Source organism: Haliaeetus leucocephalus, unplaced genomic scaffold (genome assembly GCF_000737465.1).
Source record: "Haliaeetus leucocephalus isolate CR32 unplaced genomic scaffold, Haliaeetus_leucocephalus-4.0 Scaffold656, whole genome shotgun sequence".
In the NCBI taxonomy this organism is placed as follows: domain Eukaryota; kingdom Metazoa; phylum Chordata; class Aves; order Accipitriformes; family Accipitridae; genus Haliaeetus; species Haliaeetus leucocephalus.
Window position 1 is genome coordinate 11556027 of NW_010973092.1, and position 16531 is coordinate 11572557.

The window sequence follows — 16531 nt, forward strand, 5'->3', positions numbered from 1 at the left end:
TCACACACCTAGGGTAGGTACACGCTGGAGTATTTCACCAAATAGTGCCCCAAACATCTAAAAAGCATATATAGTGACATTTACATCACGGCTCGTTTCTCCCACGCGTGACTGTGGGCCCAATACTGAAGAAAGTTTTAAAACTACCCTTGCTACCTTTACCCACACGGAGCCCAAACATGCCAGAATTTGCATTGTCTTGGTTCTGCTGAGGCCAGCTGGGCAGGGAAGTGGTGAAACAGTGCGGGGCTTGGCAGAGCTTTATTTCACAGTGCTACCTAGTGGTTTCTGGAATAAACGATGAGTTTGTCAAAATGCATTCTCCATACAGAACCTTACTTGGAAGTAAATCCAACTGTGTTTAAAACCTAAACTCCCACCACTGCCTGGGATGGGTAGGAACTATTTATTTACACTGCAGGGGGAAAAAAAAAAGAAGGAAAAAAATGTGTAAGAACACTTGCGAACTAATCCCAAGCGTTTCTGACTGGATATTCATACACCGTTGCACATCCACAACCCCGTCCCAACTTCCCACAGCTGTATCGGGTGCCAGGACAGGCAACACCTTTATTCCACAACCAGGATTTTTCCTCCCTCACCATTGCCGGGAAATAGCACAGGAACATGGAGCTAGAGGCATTCACGGCCCTTCAGGGGCTGTCCCTCCCCTTTTCATCCTCTCCCACAGCATCAACATGTTACCTCCAGACTCTGTGATCAGATTTTCCCAGATTTCCCACTCATCAGGAAGAGCCACAAAGCCCTCTCCCCTCCAAAACCCCTTCCTCACTCCTCTCAAGCTTTCCTTTGATCCGCAACAGTTCAGCAACCGCTGCCACTGTCTTCTGCACAGCCCAGTATCACCTCCTCCCTGCCTCACATCTATCAGTCTATACTGATCTATAGATCAATCTATCCATTTTTCAGCATCACCGCTGCCCTCTGCCTACACAGAAGACAGCGCTGCCCGAGTGACAGGGTGCAAGGTTGAGGTGCTACAGCAGCACAAATAAATGAAGTCCTGTTAAAAACTGACAGGGCAGACCAAAAGCCAAGTCTGGCAGGATTCAGTGGAAGATGTTAAACCCAAGTATGAGACACGGTGGCTGGATGCGACAGTTTTCCCATATTTAGAAGGGGAAGAACGGTACTTGCTTCCCTGGGCAATGCCTTATGATCGCCAGATGAAAGGAGTCATGTAAGTACTAAGTAGTATTAATAGTCACAGGCGTAATATATATATACGAGAATAATATAGTCAAACAATACTTAACAGTTATTTCCAATAGCAACATTTGTATAATGCCATTGACACTCAACTGCTGATAAGTCGGACACACTTAAGGAATTTTAATAAGCCTTTGAAAAGGTTTAACTGATGTGAATTAAGCCCTGAGATAATTTAGACGCAGAGCTATCATTCTTCAGTTAAAAATAATTGATCTTGAATGTAAACGTCACATCTTACGCCCTAGTGTACAAAGGCAAAGAAAATGTCATTTGTCACCAGCAGCGTCTGGGGCTGATGAACACGTTTCTGGAGAAGCCGCAGTGCCTCTGAGCTGCGCCTGGACCGTACGAGGGACCCCACGGCTCTGTTCACCCGGGGAAACTTTTTCTCCCATGGGGTCACAGACAAGGTACCTCACAGGAATAAGAGTCATATATGTTAATTAACAATACATGTATGGTTATTACTACTAAATCCAGTGCCTTAGGCATTGTGGGCGAGTGCAGAAAGGACTGCTAATATCTTTTGGCTTTAATCCACAAAAATAGCTCTCCTGCCACTCCCCCTTTGCAGAGGCAGAAGCAAAGACTTCATCTAAAGTTTAGTACTGTACATAAAAGTTTTTTCTTTTGGAGAGGAGTAGTCTATATTTACTGCTTGTTGTTCCAGGCATTATGCTTTCCTAACTGGCAATTTCTCTCCCAGAGCTTGCTATCTTTTCTGGAATACTCTAATGGACACATCATATAATGCCTTTTTGACAAGGTGGTAAGACCAGAAGAAGCTCTTATTGAAATCTGCAAACCTAAACATCCACCCACATCTTTGTGGAAATTAATTAACTTGCAGTAATGAGAATGTAAATTCCCACTTGCCGTCTTTCAGCATGACTATTACCCTATTGTCTACAAAGTTATTTACCATTAAGTCTGTGAAAGATCAGGAACTAAGTTTGGGTCAAAGTCTGCAATTACGAAAGATACTGGTGCAAAGACAAAACTATTTTAAGCAAATCTGAAGATAAAGAGAATTGTGGTTTTTTTCTTTTTCTTTTCTTTTTTTCTCCCCCTTTTTTTTGGCTGGTTGGCTTTGAATAAGCAGACAGATTACTGGCACAAACCAGTCAGTGAAAGCTGGGAGTCACTGGCATTAAGCTATTTGCATTTTTGCTTCAGCTATTTTCAAATATCATCTCTGACATTTAAACAAATTGGAATAACATTATGATCCTTAGCAGCATTTGCAATTTTAGATCCAAATGAAAAGAAGCAAAAGCAGCATGCTTTTAATAAGATGGCTCAGAAAGGAATTCTTCATTGTTTAATCCAAAATATACACCATTTATATACATACAATAGATCATTTTTATATATATACATGCAATATATAAGAATACGCAGAACAGGGGAAGGCTTGCTTCTCTTGGAAACAAAGTATTTGCTAATATCAGACACAGGACAGGAGGCCACTGGATCAATAGACTTACTCCATATAGAAAAATCTTATCTTTGTTTTGGACTAGCTAGCCATAATGTCAGCACCTAGATGCCACTGACAGAGTTATCTCCCAGCAGCAATAGCTGTTCGGTACTTGGGTGACACCTATGAAAAGCCAATAACCCAAACAGAAAAATTTTGTCCCGCTGTCCGTTTTGAAGATAAAGGGAAAGTGACCCACCCCTCTCCGGTCTTTGTGCATTTATCAGGACTATGAAATAACGCTTTGCAGCCCGCGTGGGTTTTGGTTTCAAATCGCCATTCCTGTTGGGACGATGCAAACTGAAGAACTTGGGGGTACAACGAGACCAGACCCCTGGAGGGGTCAGATCCGAAAGCGTCCCTGGGTGGGATACTTCGCCATCACGCTGTTGAAAAGAAGAAAGCAAAAAGCTTTCATGTTGTTCTATATATATGTGGTTCTATCTATAGGGCCTGGTGTGTGCTGATCCCTGAGGAGACGTTCTCCCTGCCTGCCCTTTGGGCGCTTATCGCAGGACCAGAGGGACGCACGCAGCATTATCACCAGGCCAGGCTCGGAGCAGCCGAGTGGCATTTTCCTTTCATGCAGCCACCGACACCAACTGCGGGGCAAAGCGCTCCGCAGCACCACGGCGCAGCCTCCGACCCTGCCTGGCAGCCTCTAAAAGCAGGAGATAAGTGGGATACGCCAGTCAGCTCTGATGTTGCAGCAGGAGACAAGGGTCAGGAGCGATAACATCTGATCAGTCTCACGTTGTGAGGTTAAAAATAAAAGGAAGCCCAAGTGGAAGCAAGAGACTGCGGCGGTCTAAGGTATGTCGAGATGTCACAGCACCCCAGGGAGAGACCTTCACCAGATTTGCTTCTCACAACTCTAACCAAGTTATTTTTAATGACTTTGCATGGCTGCGTGAGCCTCGCGATCGTCCAGCATTTTAGCACCCAAGACCTCACCCCGAGGCAGATGCACAGCCACGATTACCGCAGCTCTTGCTTTACAGTAGTACCCGAGGTCCGTGCTGGAACCGTGCCGTTTTCCTCAACGCCACGCGAGCCCAGGAAGGCCAGGCTGGGCCCTTACTGCTCACACGGAGCAAGTGGGAATGGCCAGCGGGTGAGGATGTAGCCAGGCAAAGAGAAATTGGCAAATCGCTAACGCTCCAAGGTTATGATTTAGGTGCTCAACACTTACGTGATTGGCTTATATCATGACATTAAAAGCACAGCCCAAACCAGAGGCAAATAAAATTAAAAGCTGCTTTTTCTACGAAGAATTCCATAGGGTTCACATTTAACGTGTTTGCTTGCTACTGTGAAGACCATATATCTGCTTGTGTAGAATTTGATACTTTTCATGATCACATGGTGCCAGAAGCTGGGAGTTTATTCCCCATATTGCTCGTGCTGGTAGGACCAGCAGCCCCAGCCCAAAGCACAGAGAAGGGACTTTAGTCTGGGAAATCAGTGCTGGCTTCACTGCCCTTAACCAAGTGCACTTACTTGGACACACATGGACACAACAAGGTAACATTTCCCAGTGACTTTGCAGAAGTGTGAACAGTTACAGACAGCAAAAGACTTTAATATTAACCACACGTGCCGTGTCTCTACTAACTTGAATGGAGAACTCAGTGTACACCACATGAAAGGCCAGGCCCTAAACCCAATTAAGTCAATAAAGATTCCCAGTCCCTTCCTCAGGCTGTAGTTGTCTCTTCATGTGGAAGAAGATCAGATCTTAAAGGCAGAGTTACAGAGCACTGGCACATCCAGAGCATCTCTCTTGATGCATCACTCGATGAAACTGGCACAGGAACATGCAATGGAAGACTTTGTGAGAAAACTAAATTCTCAGCTCAGTGGCACTGTCATTTGCCTTGTTGCACAGAGCAGCCCCAGACCCTGTTCGTACCATTTGATATAAGCAAGCAGATAATATTTAGTTTATTCAGTGTAACAGTCTCAGCCTAGACAAGTCCACAGTCAGCTACACGGACAGACACCCACATTAAGCCAGTCCACAAACAGCTTTAGATAGTGGTAGGATGATGCAAGAGCCCTGGATGCATTTTATACAGCTGAAAACCCAACGGCGCAATGGGACAGATGCAGAGATAGCAGATGGAGTAATAACTGGTTATGTGACTCCCAGTTGCAATTAGTCGATGGAGTCAAAGATCCCAGCACAGCCTGCAACCAGGAGAACATCAGTTTTCAGGAATGGGTCATCCCTGCTTGACTGGCAGCTTGGGAAGTGTTTATTCAGTGAATATTTGATGCGAGCATGGACATTCACAGTACACTGGGCAACCGGAAAGATAAAGACGATTACTGCTCCAGATACCACAGTAGCTAGTTATACTACTTACACAACATGAATTTAAATGATGTGATTTGAGATTTGTTTTCAGAAAGTGCTGGCATTTTAATTTTTTTTTTCCCTACCAAGCTTTAAGCAATGCAGTACACAGAGAAAGATGAGAAATCTGACTTCTCCACCTGCGAACTTTTTAGGTTCAATTAGCCTTCTTGTTTCTTTATAGATAAGTGACAAATCCTGCAGCCACCAAATCTTGGAAAGACTACATCATCATCAACTGATCCTGTTATTCCCTAACAAGCATACCTAAAGATGTACATGATTGAGAAATATTCAATTACATCATCAACTGATGCACTGGAAGAGAGAACCAAAGTGTTGGACTAAAATTTAAAGTACAAATACAAGCTCCTTCCACTTCTTTTAAGTTGAAATAGTTTCTCAACTAGTGTAAAAGTACCATACTTAAAAGTACAAATAAGGACTGAATGGGGGCCAAGAGAGCTGAGGCTGTTCAGCCCAGAGAAGAGAAGGCTTCTTATCAAGGGGAAGAGGATCTTAGCCATCTCTAGAAATACCCGAAGGGAGGGTGCACAGAGGAGGGAGCCAGGCTCTTCCCAGTGGTGCCCCGTGACAGGACGAGAGGCAATGGACACAAACTGAAACACAGTAGGTTCCCTCTGAACATCAGGAAACATGTTTTTACTGTGAGGGTGACTGTGCACTGGAGCAGGCTGCCCAGGGATGCTGTGGAGTCTCCATCCTTGGAGATACTCAAAAGCCATCTGGACAGTCCTGGGCAACAGCTCTAGGTGGCCCTGCCTGAGCAGGGGCTTGGACCAGATGACTTCCAGAGGTCCCTGCCAACCTCAACTGGTGTGCGATGCTGAGAAACATGGATAACCAGGGAAACTGAACAACAGCAGACAAAACTTCCAGCCCTATTAAAAGGGCTAAGTTTTGAAGCAAGGTTCCTGTTCTCACCAACTACCCTCAGAGAAAGAACTGCATCAATCTCTCAGCAATCAGAAAAAAAGTCATTGGGGGATACTTGGCATTTATACTGCAGAGCATCAGGACTGGTCCATACTGCGGCTGCCACTCTGCTCTGGCATCACTGAGTGCGTTTGGTTGTGGTACACAGCACCTGCTGCCTATTTGGAGAACACTTATCTCACCTTTAAGGGACAGAAACACAGCAAGCACTCAAGCACCAATTACACTTCGCAGCAATATACAGACACCACATCTTGCCAAAATACTTGCTTAAGATTTCTTTTCTGGTGGAAACACACCATTACAAATAGGAAGGCAAGGCAACAGTAATCTGATTTCCACCCCCCCAAAAGAAAAGCCCCACATATTTGCAGACAAGTATGCACATGCCCCCTGGATATTCTCAGTCCCCAAAGATTCCAGCCTGACTTGCCTGGCTTGCTCTGGACCACTTGGCATGTGATAGCAGCCGCACACATTTGGCAGAGACATTTTTAGAAACTTCCAAGCTATGAATTCACCCTTCCATTTTGGTAAAGCCAGTTATGTGGAAAGCATTTCAAAAGCAGAACTTCAAATACAGACTTAATTTCCCTTCAATTCTTACGGGGGGGTGGGCATGCAAATATTACACTTTTCATTTATTTTCCCACAGAGACTTATCCTGTAATATTTCTGTATCTGCTGACACTATAATCAATAACAAAATAATTAAGTCAAATAAAATAATTTTTTCAACACAGTTATGCCATATGTTAAAACTATTTCCAATTCCTTCCCTCAGGTCTGTGTTTTATTGCAAACACTAAAAGGTGACTTTCCTTGACAACATACATCTAACGAAATGCTTAGGAAGTGACCTTCATGCTCCACGCTTCAGGGATGTACTGGGGAGATACCCACAACCCCAGCTACAGCAACACAGATACTCAGCAGGCGCCTGCTCCTGCCCACAGGCTTTCCACCATGGCCACATAGGAACGGAGACCAGCATCACATCTGCATCCACAACCCGCTAACCATGTGCTGGCAAAACAGCTAAATACCTGTCAGTGCTGCCTGGCTCCTGACACATGGAGGTGCCTTTCAGGCATTTTCCCCTTTTCCCCAGGTGTTCAGAAAAAGCAAACTGATCACAGTTGGTTGGACTCCCCAGGCAGGACCTGACAGGGACTCTCAGAAACCAGCAAGTTCTAAACCTCTAAATCCACTGAGGCAATCAGAACTGCCCCATCCTCATCCCTAAGTGGCTCCAGCTGCACAGCAAAACACCCCATGTCCTTTAAATGGCTTCAGTCCCCTTTGCCAGGAGGACACAAGTAGTTAACCAGCACTCAGCTGATGAGCAGGAGTTCATTAACCCACAGCTGCTTGATTGGTACCAGCTGCCTGTCTCAGCCCCCGAACTCCAGGGCAAGGAGATTTCAGGCCCTTTTTAAGCTCATAGTAGTTCCTCATTCCTCGTTTTAAAGGAGTGTTATTCTTTGAAGTAAAAAGATTTTCACTGCAACTGTTTTAATACAGTGAATCCCACTATCAGGTTGCAGCGACCACATCTGATACCTGCTGCCTCAAGGGGAGGAATGGTCCAGGTAGCAACAGGAGCACTCCTGTTTGCTTTTACTTGCATATGAACCTTCTGGCACAGCCCTGAACACTTCTCCAGAGCCCTCTTTCTTTCTTCCTCTAAAGCTCCCCAAACACCTTCTGCTTCTGCAGTCCTGGAGCTCCTGGTCTCAGGAGGGCTCTGGCCCTTGGCCCTCAAGTCATGCCTGAGCCCAGAAGTGCAGAGGGAGCAGAGACCATCCTCTTCTCACCATCCCTGATGGGTCTGCTGCACTTGTCAGGGCAAACATGAAGGGTGAAGCACCTAAAAAAACACTACTCCCTTTGAAATGAATTGGTGTGATGCCAGTTTTTACCCTGCAACAACACAACCTTGGGCATGCAGCAAAAGCAAGACCCTGAGACACACCATCCTGCGTGATTCAAACCCCACCTTCATATTCAGAGGTGGCCATGGAGACCAGTGGGCTGCCCAAAAGGCAGAAAATGCAAATATAAATCCCCCCATAGACACAGAAGAACTGCACAGGCCTAACTTTCCGCAATCCCTGGATAAACAACATGAGTATCAGACAACAAAAAGCCAGGAACAACCACGGTACTGCTCCCACTCACTTATTCAAAAGGTCAGATATAGAGACCTACCTGCAAGCCAGGAACAAGGTCTGTAGGCGAGGAACAAGCCAGACACCATGTTACAGCCCTGAGGGAGGATGTTTGAGCACACCCACTCAGCCATCCCCAGCTGCAGGCCATATGGGCTGATGGAGGCATCCCACCGTGCCCAGGAGGGATCCAAGGCAGCCACCACCAGCGCTGGCTCTGCTCCAGCACCCCACCACTAAGCCAGGGTGTCTACTGAGGCACCACTTGGGATGGGTGGCCCCACGTGTTAGAGATGGTGCTTCACCGAATCACCCTTCTTACCCTAAAGAGGAAATAACATTTATCTTGCTGTCTCTACTGATCGTTTCTTTTCAGGTCTGTGGCCCATCCGGAGCCTGGATGCTTTCTCGCTGCCTATGGAAGGAAACGGTTCAAGTACCAAGTGCTGCAGATCGACCCGTTGCATCCCAGGGAGGATTTCTACTCTTCCCCTCTCCCAAAAGGTCCAGTTGTCCTTGATCTTTTTTCACTTATTTCCCTTGTCTCCAAGGGCTGTAAATTGACAGTCAGTTTATACAGAGCAGGCAGGTATGTTTACAAAAGAACTAGATTTTTTTTTTAATGAAATCCAGATGCAACAGAAAGCAAATGTCATAAGGAAGGTCCTTAAAAGTTATTTTTTGCCCTCAGAGTGTTCCAGCAGGTCAAGGTCTGAAAGCTAAAATTTCAGTAACAAGATGAGAACAGAGCAAAAACCAAGCCATTCAGCAACAGACCTTTTATTTTCCCCCAAACTGCTACATTACAATCCCCATCCAAAAGATTACCCCTTTAAAATGAACTTTACTGAAATTGTCAGCACTGTGAGAAAGCTGCTGCTTTTTTTCAGGTTGATCTACATTCTGACAGGACCACGTCGCAAAGATAAACCCAGTGAAACTTCCTGCAGACAGTCGCGCTGCATCACTGCTTACAGCAGAGCTCTCCCCTCTGCTTAGTGTCCCAACAACCTATTTTTTTATTGCATCCATATGAGGGAGGAAATACTGAGGCAGCTAGTGTTTGACCACCTGCAGGTACCATGTTTCAGAAAGATGAGACTGTTTTCAAGCCGGCTGAAAAAAATGAAACCACATTGCTACATCTGTCCCAGGAGCAGTAAGTAGTCCATAAAGGGAGAATTTTATTGACTGTTCTGAAGTTGCATAAAACGTCACTGCACTGCTGCTTTGGAAAATAGGAACTGCTGCACAGCAATTAATTTTAAATGTATTTATAATCTAAATAATCTTCATGTCTTAAATATTATTTATATTTAAAGCTATATTTTCCAAGACTGGGGGACAAGTGGACACACTTTTATCATCCTTTGTACATTTGTACACATCTCTGCAGGGGGCACAGGGACAAGCGGGCTCCAGAGAGGGCAGGAGCCTGACGCTAGAGATGCTATGTGTGAAATGCAACAGCCAGTATCACTGGGATGGATGAAACTTGCTCCGTTGTGGCCCCAACTTGCAGACTACACAATGCTCTCGGTTAGCAGCCTGCTCATCAGAAGACTTCCTCCAAAGCAAGGCTTTTATTATTATTAAAAAGCACACAAGTGTTGACTTTGTGCAACATATCTTTTGTAAGCCAAGTAATTTCACTCTTATTCAAAACCAGAACATGCACATTGTCAATTTATTTCAATCTTTGTGTAATTCTGTATCTCAGGGAAGGCTATTAGGAGGGCTGCACTGAAATACGATGAATAAACCATACAGAAAAAGCCACATCCATTCTGTCTAGTCTGCATACTACAGGACTTCCAGGGCAAGAAAACGCTCTCCACTCCCATGCAGTAGTGCCCTCTGCGGGATGTACCCATCCTAGTGCAGAGGTTTCCAAATCCCTTGTTACTACCCTAGGAAGAAAGGCTCAGGTATCAACTCTTCAGGCAGAGCCCTTGATTTTAAACTCAATTACAAATTCCAACTTTTCTTGTTTATGCACATAGCCACGCAATCACCACTTCAGCTGTCCCATACTCCAGTTTGGATTACTACAACCTACTGCCTCTTCCGTCTTTAACCAAGCTTGTGGCAGCTGCCAAAAAAGGGTAAACTGTGACTACTGGTACGATCTAGTAAATGAATATTACAGTGACAAGATAATCGACTGGTCACCTCTTCTCTCTAAACGTATGTCCTGGTTTCAGCTGGGGCAGAGTTAATTTTCTTCCTAGTAGCTGGTATAGTGTTATGTTTTGGGTTCAGTATGAGAAGAATGTTGATAACACTGATGTTTTCAGTTGTTGCTAAGTAGTGTTTATACCAAGTCAAGGATTTTTCAGCTTCTCATGCCCAGCCAGCAAGAAGGCTGGAGGGGCACAAGAAGTTGGGAGGGGACACGGCCAGGGCAGCTCACCCAAACGGGCCAAAGGGATAGTCCATACCGTGTGACGTCAAGTCTAGTATATAAACTGGGGGAGTTGGCCTGGAGGGGATGGATCGCTGCTTGGGAACTAACTGGGCATCAGTCAGCAAGTGGTGAGCAATTGCATTATGCATCACTTGTTTTGTATATTCCAATTCTTTTATTATTACTGTCATTTTATTATTATCATCCTAATTATTACTATTTTCTTCCCTTCTGTCCTATTGAACTGTCTTTATCTCAACCTACAACTTTTACTTTTTTTTGATTCTCTCCCACATCCCACGGCAGGGTGTATGTGAGCAAGCAGCTGCGTGGTGCTTAGTTGCTGGCTTGGGTTAAACCACAACCTACTATTGAGAACAAACTACAAAGGTAACCTAGCCTCAAATTTCACATAAACTTATATACTGCTATTTGCTTGACATTGTATTTCTTAGGATATATGCACTGCCTTTTAAAAAGTTTACTTCTAACCACTAAATTAAGGCAGTATTTAACCATTCTGTGAGAGTTTCCTAAACAGAACATCAACTTCACCAGTCAGCTCTGAAGAAGCAATGAAACCATCTCCAGAGGGGAAGGCAACATCAGTTTTAAGAACGTTGCAGTACAGTTTTTGGTACTTCAAAGTACTACATGGAGTGTGGCAGGTTGGCATTTATGTTATTAAAGCAAATCAACTACCATTACTAAAGCACAAGAGATAGGGAAAGTAATAATTGTAAAAGATTTTACTAACTGAGAGAAGATCAAACATACGAGCAAGGAAAACTTTAAAATGTACAACTTGGCAGTATTTTGCAAATATAAAGTATTAAGTGGAATTTTATAAAGAAAAGGAGCAAAAAGGCTTTTGATTTCAACAGATTGGCAATGTAATTCTCAAATCTACTGTGTGAATTAATAGTAACAAATGGGGCTCCCATTTTTGCTTTCGTCAGAGCCCTCCCAAGGCCAGAGGAATAGAGCCAGACTGCATGTGTTCTATGTTCCCAGAAAAAAACAATCCATAAACAACCACTGCTGTTAAGTATTAAGCAGAATTTTTACACTGGAAGTTATTCAGGCTCTTTCAATCCATTTGACTTTGTTTTTAAACAAAACTCAGTTTACATGGATACAATAAATAGTTTATTAACGGAATGTATGCAAGTTTCTCTCTTCCATCCTTCCTCTTACTCTCAGCACCTTAAACACAGATGTCAAAGCAGCTTCCAGTCCAACCCAAGGACACAGCTTAATTTCAAGGCAAAATGAAGAGAGGTTGAAAGCTAAGACTGGCACCTTTGGGTGCCTAGTTCCTCAAGTGTTTGTCTGGTTACCCAAACCTACAGGCAAATTGGTGTTTCTTCTTTCCACACCTTGATCTACTTGATTCTTCCTGACTTGTGCTCATTTAAGCTCTTCTTAGGCAGGTCGCATGCTCTGTGGGGACAGTATGAAGTCATGCCTGCTCTAACGCTCTTTCAGCTATTGCAATATCCCTTTATTATTTTATTTAAAAGCCCTATTATGCTATCTCTTTCTGATCTTTTGTAATAGTTCAGTTTAGCTTTGGAATTTTACAAAAATGGAAAGAGTCTTTTTTTCAAAATATAGAGCACTGTGGCCAGGAATAAGGCAAGGGCGAGAAAGATTAGCAGCTTGTCCGTCAGTTCCCTGCGATTGTACTTTGTTATTAGCTTTCGCCCCAACTGAATTGTCCCAGACATGGACTTAAATTCTTCATTTGCTTCCAGGATGGTTCGGGAAGAATTGGCTGAAATTAAGGGGGGAAAAAAAAAAAGTCAGCTGGTTGCACTTCAAAAATACATGACAAAGGATATAAGCATGCAATATTTGGCAATACAGATAGTGCCCGTGAGACCCTTCTGGGTCAGACTGACTTATGGGTAAGACAAAGGCAGATTGTGTTCTTGCAGAAGCTTTCACAACTCAGCAGTCCTGATGTGCTAAGGAAAAATGCAAAGCAAAATAAGAGTACTGAATGGCTTAAAGGCTCTACGTCCTGTTCCTGAATTTTTAATTTTTAGGTTACCAGATAAAATCTAGTTCCTATTTTTTATGAACAAAGTCAGTGCTACCTGAGAGCTCGCTGGAAGCAGAGTGAAATAAGAATGGTGCTAGAACCACTAATTTAAGAGAGAGAAGTCACCATCACTATCAGCATCAGTTCTAGCAGCAGCAGGACAGGTCAATATTTGAATACATTAATTGCACAACTGAAACTGTTCCTCCAAGCCAGAGCAGTGCATCAGTGGGATTCACACAGGGTTGCAGAAAGTGAAAAAGCAGCATGCAGCAGTGAGAGATCCTTAATTATTCAGCTCAAACAATTTCAACAGTTTTTAATAGTTATTTTTGACAAACATAATTTTTTTTTTCTAATAAAAAAAAGAGAAAATTAACTAGAGGAAAAATGTGTTGATTGGTCTCAACTAAAGACAGAATTTGAGAATACACCAAAACAGCAAGATGGAACATCGGTCCCTTTCAACTTCTCCTTCCCTGTGAGAAAACAAACAAGGAAGCAAGCAAACAAATGCCCCAAACTCCTCAGTCTTCCTCCTTTCACTAAATGAAAGCAAAAGCCCAGGAGTTCCCTTTTCCTTATATTACAGAATGCACACCCTGTATGACAGTGAATGCTAGTATATCGCTCTATACTGAACTGATTGATTAAAGACAGGTCAAGCTCCAAGCATGTTTTCCAGTTCACAAAAACAAGCATAGTAGAAATATGCCTGTAGTTGCAAACCATTATGTCCCATCTTAAAGAGGCATTTTCATCCAAGTGAAAATAGAAAACTTGTTTCCCATCGCTAATGACAAAGCAGAGTTTCCCTGCTTCACAGCTGCATATATTCACTGCATACTAGGAAAGGACTTGCTCAGGAAAAAGGAAATTCTAACTACTGATGCAGAATCTGCAGCTGGGTTTTGTAAATGACCTTTGATAGTTTTTCCCTTGATGAACTCCAAGTGCTGTTCAGTAAGAAACAGGGTGAAAAAGTGTCTGCCAAACTGTCTTTTTAATGGGACAAGAAACATGCTACTTTTGCATGAACAAACCGTGCCCAGCTGCCATCCTCAGATGGGGGCAGAAAACAAGGAGGGCAAAAGTTGTGTTATTTATCTTTGTCGTTAAACTGTTCTCTCTTCTGCCCAAAAGTACAGCTAGTAAGAGGCCCAGGCAACACAGATCTAACTTCTAAATGCTTCATGAATCACCAGTTCTGACAGGTCACTTGATTTATTGTCTTAGGAGTCTAAGCCAAAGAACTGGGTGAAATCTTGGTTTCACAGTCCCTGATGCGCTGCTGACAGAGCAAGTGACCTTGGGTTCAAGTCACTTGATCTCCTTGTCTCTTAGTCATCCCAGCTGGAGACTGGGCGAAAACAGTCTTCCAGCCATACTAAGTTTTCTCTGTGTATGGACTTGTACCTATGCTTTCATTTTCTATACTATTAACAAATGCATGCCAGGACAGTAGCACAGAATAACGCCAAACACACTCTTAGCACCGTGTGAGCTCACATTGCTTTTACGTGAAACTAAAAGAAAAGCTCCTCATCCTGCCCCCTTTTTGTTTTCATAATCATGAAACAGAAACTCCAACAAACAGCTTCACGCAATGCACATTATTATTTTCTATTTATGTCCAACCGTTAGAGGAGTTCTGCTGGACGGTCCTTTAATTAGCATCATAGTATGTTCTCCTACAGCAAATCAGGTTTCCACTATGCTCCACACCACGTCAGTTTGCCTCTCCCCATCCTAACAGAACTGGCGAAAGGTGCTTCAATCATCCAATCCATACCCAAACCCCCAAATAACATCTGTACCTAGGGTTTGCACGGTCTCCTCACTCTGCTGTACTTGCTGCGACATCATCCTGCTAATGCCCATCAGGCTCTCTGTGATGTTACTTGCACTCTCTGCCAGACTTTCCTTTGTAGTCTTCCTGAAAAAGAAAGGGAAAAAGTAAAGCAGGACGGGATAAAATTATGTCTTTGGGTACTGTGGGGAACATGCTGCTGACAGGGACCTTAGTATAGAGCTTGAAACCAAACATCTCTGCCGATGTACGAAAGACACAACTAGTTTTTACTGCATGAGAAATTCAGATTATCTTCACTAAACAAGAAAAAAAAATAATCACAAAATATTAAAGTAATGAGCCTAAACAACTGCTAGTGGCTCAGAATATCACAGGGGCCCATATTTCACCACTTATTCATCCATGACTGTACAACTTCATGAGCTGATATGGAAGTACTGATACAAACTACCACTTTATTATCCTGAGTATCCCATTTGTTGCTTCATGACACTGAATACGCCAACTTTTCAATACAGAAATTACATAAGATTACATCCAGTTCTGCATGTGAAAACAGCTTGCATAATGATCCATTACTTGTTTATAAGCCTGATTGCAATCAATGTAAAAGACAGTCAGAAAAATTATGAAGGCTAACTTAGCCCCTTTTCCGCTTAGATATGCCAACGCCAAGAAAACCTGAAATTATCACAGTCCTTAACAGTTTATATCAGCACAAAAGGTAAAGGCACTCATAAAAGAAAAGCTATGTTCCACATACAATTAAGTAACTTCAAAACATTACATCACTTCCATTTAAAACTAGTGAATATACAATACTGTTTAAATCTCAGATCATACAGTGGGATGGTGTAATACCTTTGTCTTAAGGAGTCTCTTCCCTGCAGCAGTTGATCTTTCTCAGAGTTGTCGATAGCAATTTTGCAAGCTAGATTTGCCTTTCTCCAAGCTGCCTGATTGCTGAAATCACAAGAGTACAATGTTGTAACGTGATGGTAACACCTTGCAAGCAAAAACAATTTTCACAAAGCAATCACCACTGTAACTGAGCACCCCAAATACATGCAGGGACTTTCTTTATATTACACCATAGAATAAGAATATACTGTCCTTTCATTTCTTCTCCTAACTGTATTGTTTATGGAGCAAGGGAAGAAGAGAACTGTGCCAGCTGTCAAATGGCAGACTCTCAAGCCACCTACTTACATGCTCAACTGCTCAAAGGGACAGACCGTGGTTAAGGAGTCAGGCCAGGAGGGAGGCAAGGAGAAGGGAGTCCTGCCCTTTCCATCCCTGATCCTCTCTTTGTCTCGGGCGAAACAGCATCATGTCAGCGACCGCATTTGCACAACAGGATCCGAGAGATGCTGTACAGAAGTCAGATTATCTCTGGTTACGGGGCACCTGTAAACAGCACCGGCTGCCCAACCCACCTGAGCATTTGTTTCTTATGGTTTTCCACCTCCCGCAGCAAGGCTTGCTTCTCCGACTCTTTATCCTGCTCCTTCGCCATCTGTTCGAGCTCCTTTGGCAGAAAGCAGAAACACGAAAAAGCTGATCAACAACTGCTGCCACCTCCAACTGGCGGGCCCCAGCCCCGGCCAGGGAGTGAATTAAGGGCAGATCGACCCCACAAACGAACACCCCACGGCCGGGGCTCCCCCCTACCCCACGCCAGCGGCCCCCTGCGGCCTGGCGCGAAGGCCGGTCACCGGAGCGGCCCCCGCCCGGGAGCCTCACCTGGATGCGGCCGCGGAGGTGGCGGAACTTCTCCTTCACGGCGGCGTTGAGCTCCGTGAGGGCGCTGAGAGGCCCCGGGCAGTCCCGGATGTCCTGGAAGACAACGGCCCGGTCAGCGCGGCCCGCCCGGGGGCTCCCCGCGGGAGTCGGCGGCCGCCCCCGCAGCCCTGTCAGGGGGGTCCCGCCGCGAGGGGGGCGGGCGGCGGTACCTGCACGGCCGCCTTGATCTCCAGGTCGAACTTGACGATCTCTTGGTGGCAGACCCGCACCGGCACGCAGGCGGCCGCCGCCATCTTGGGAAGGGAGGGGAAGGCCGAGGCG

The 16531-nt window shown here is 44.4% G+C and overlaps 1 protein-coding gene across 1 annotated transcript; it reads right to left on the bottom strand.

The window, feature by feature from the left end:
• Positions 1-11567: 11567 nt before the first annotated feature.
• BNIP1 (BCL2/adenovirus E1B 19kDa interacting protein 1) lies at positions 11568-16511 on the bottom strand. The gene is made up of 6 exons (XM_010579064.1): positions 16420-16511; positions 16211-16303; positions 15904-15995; positions 15329-15430; positions 14472-14590; positions 11568-12384 (listed from the first exon to the last, which is right to left on the bottom strand). The coding sequence occupies exons 1-6, from the start codon at positions 16501-16503 to the stop codon at positions 12188-12190; spliced, it is 687 nt and encodes a 228-aa protein (XP_010577366.1). The 5' UTR covers positions 16504-16511; the 3' UTR covers positions 11568-12187.
• Between the last annotated feature and the right edge of the window lie 20 nt (positions 16512-16531).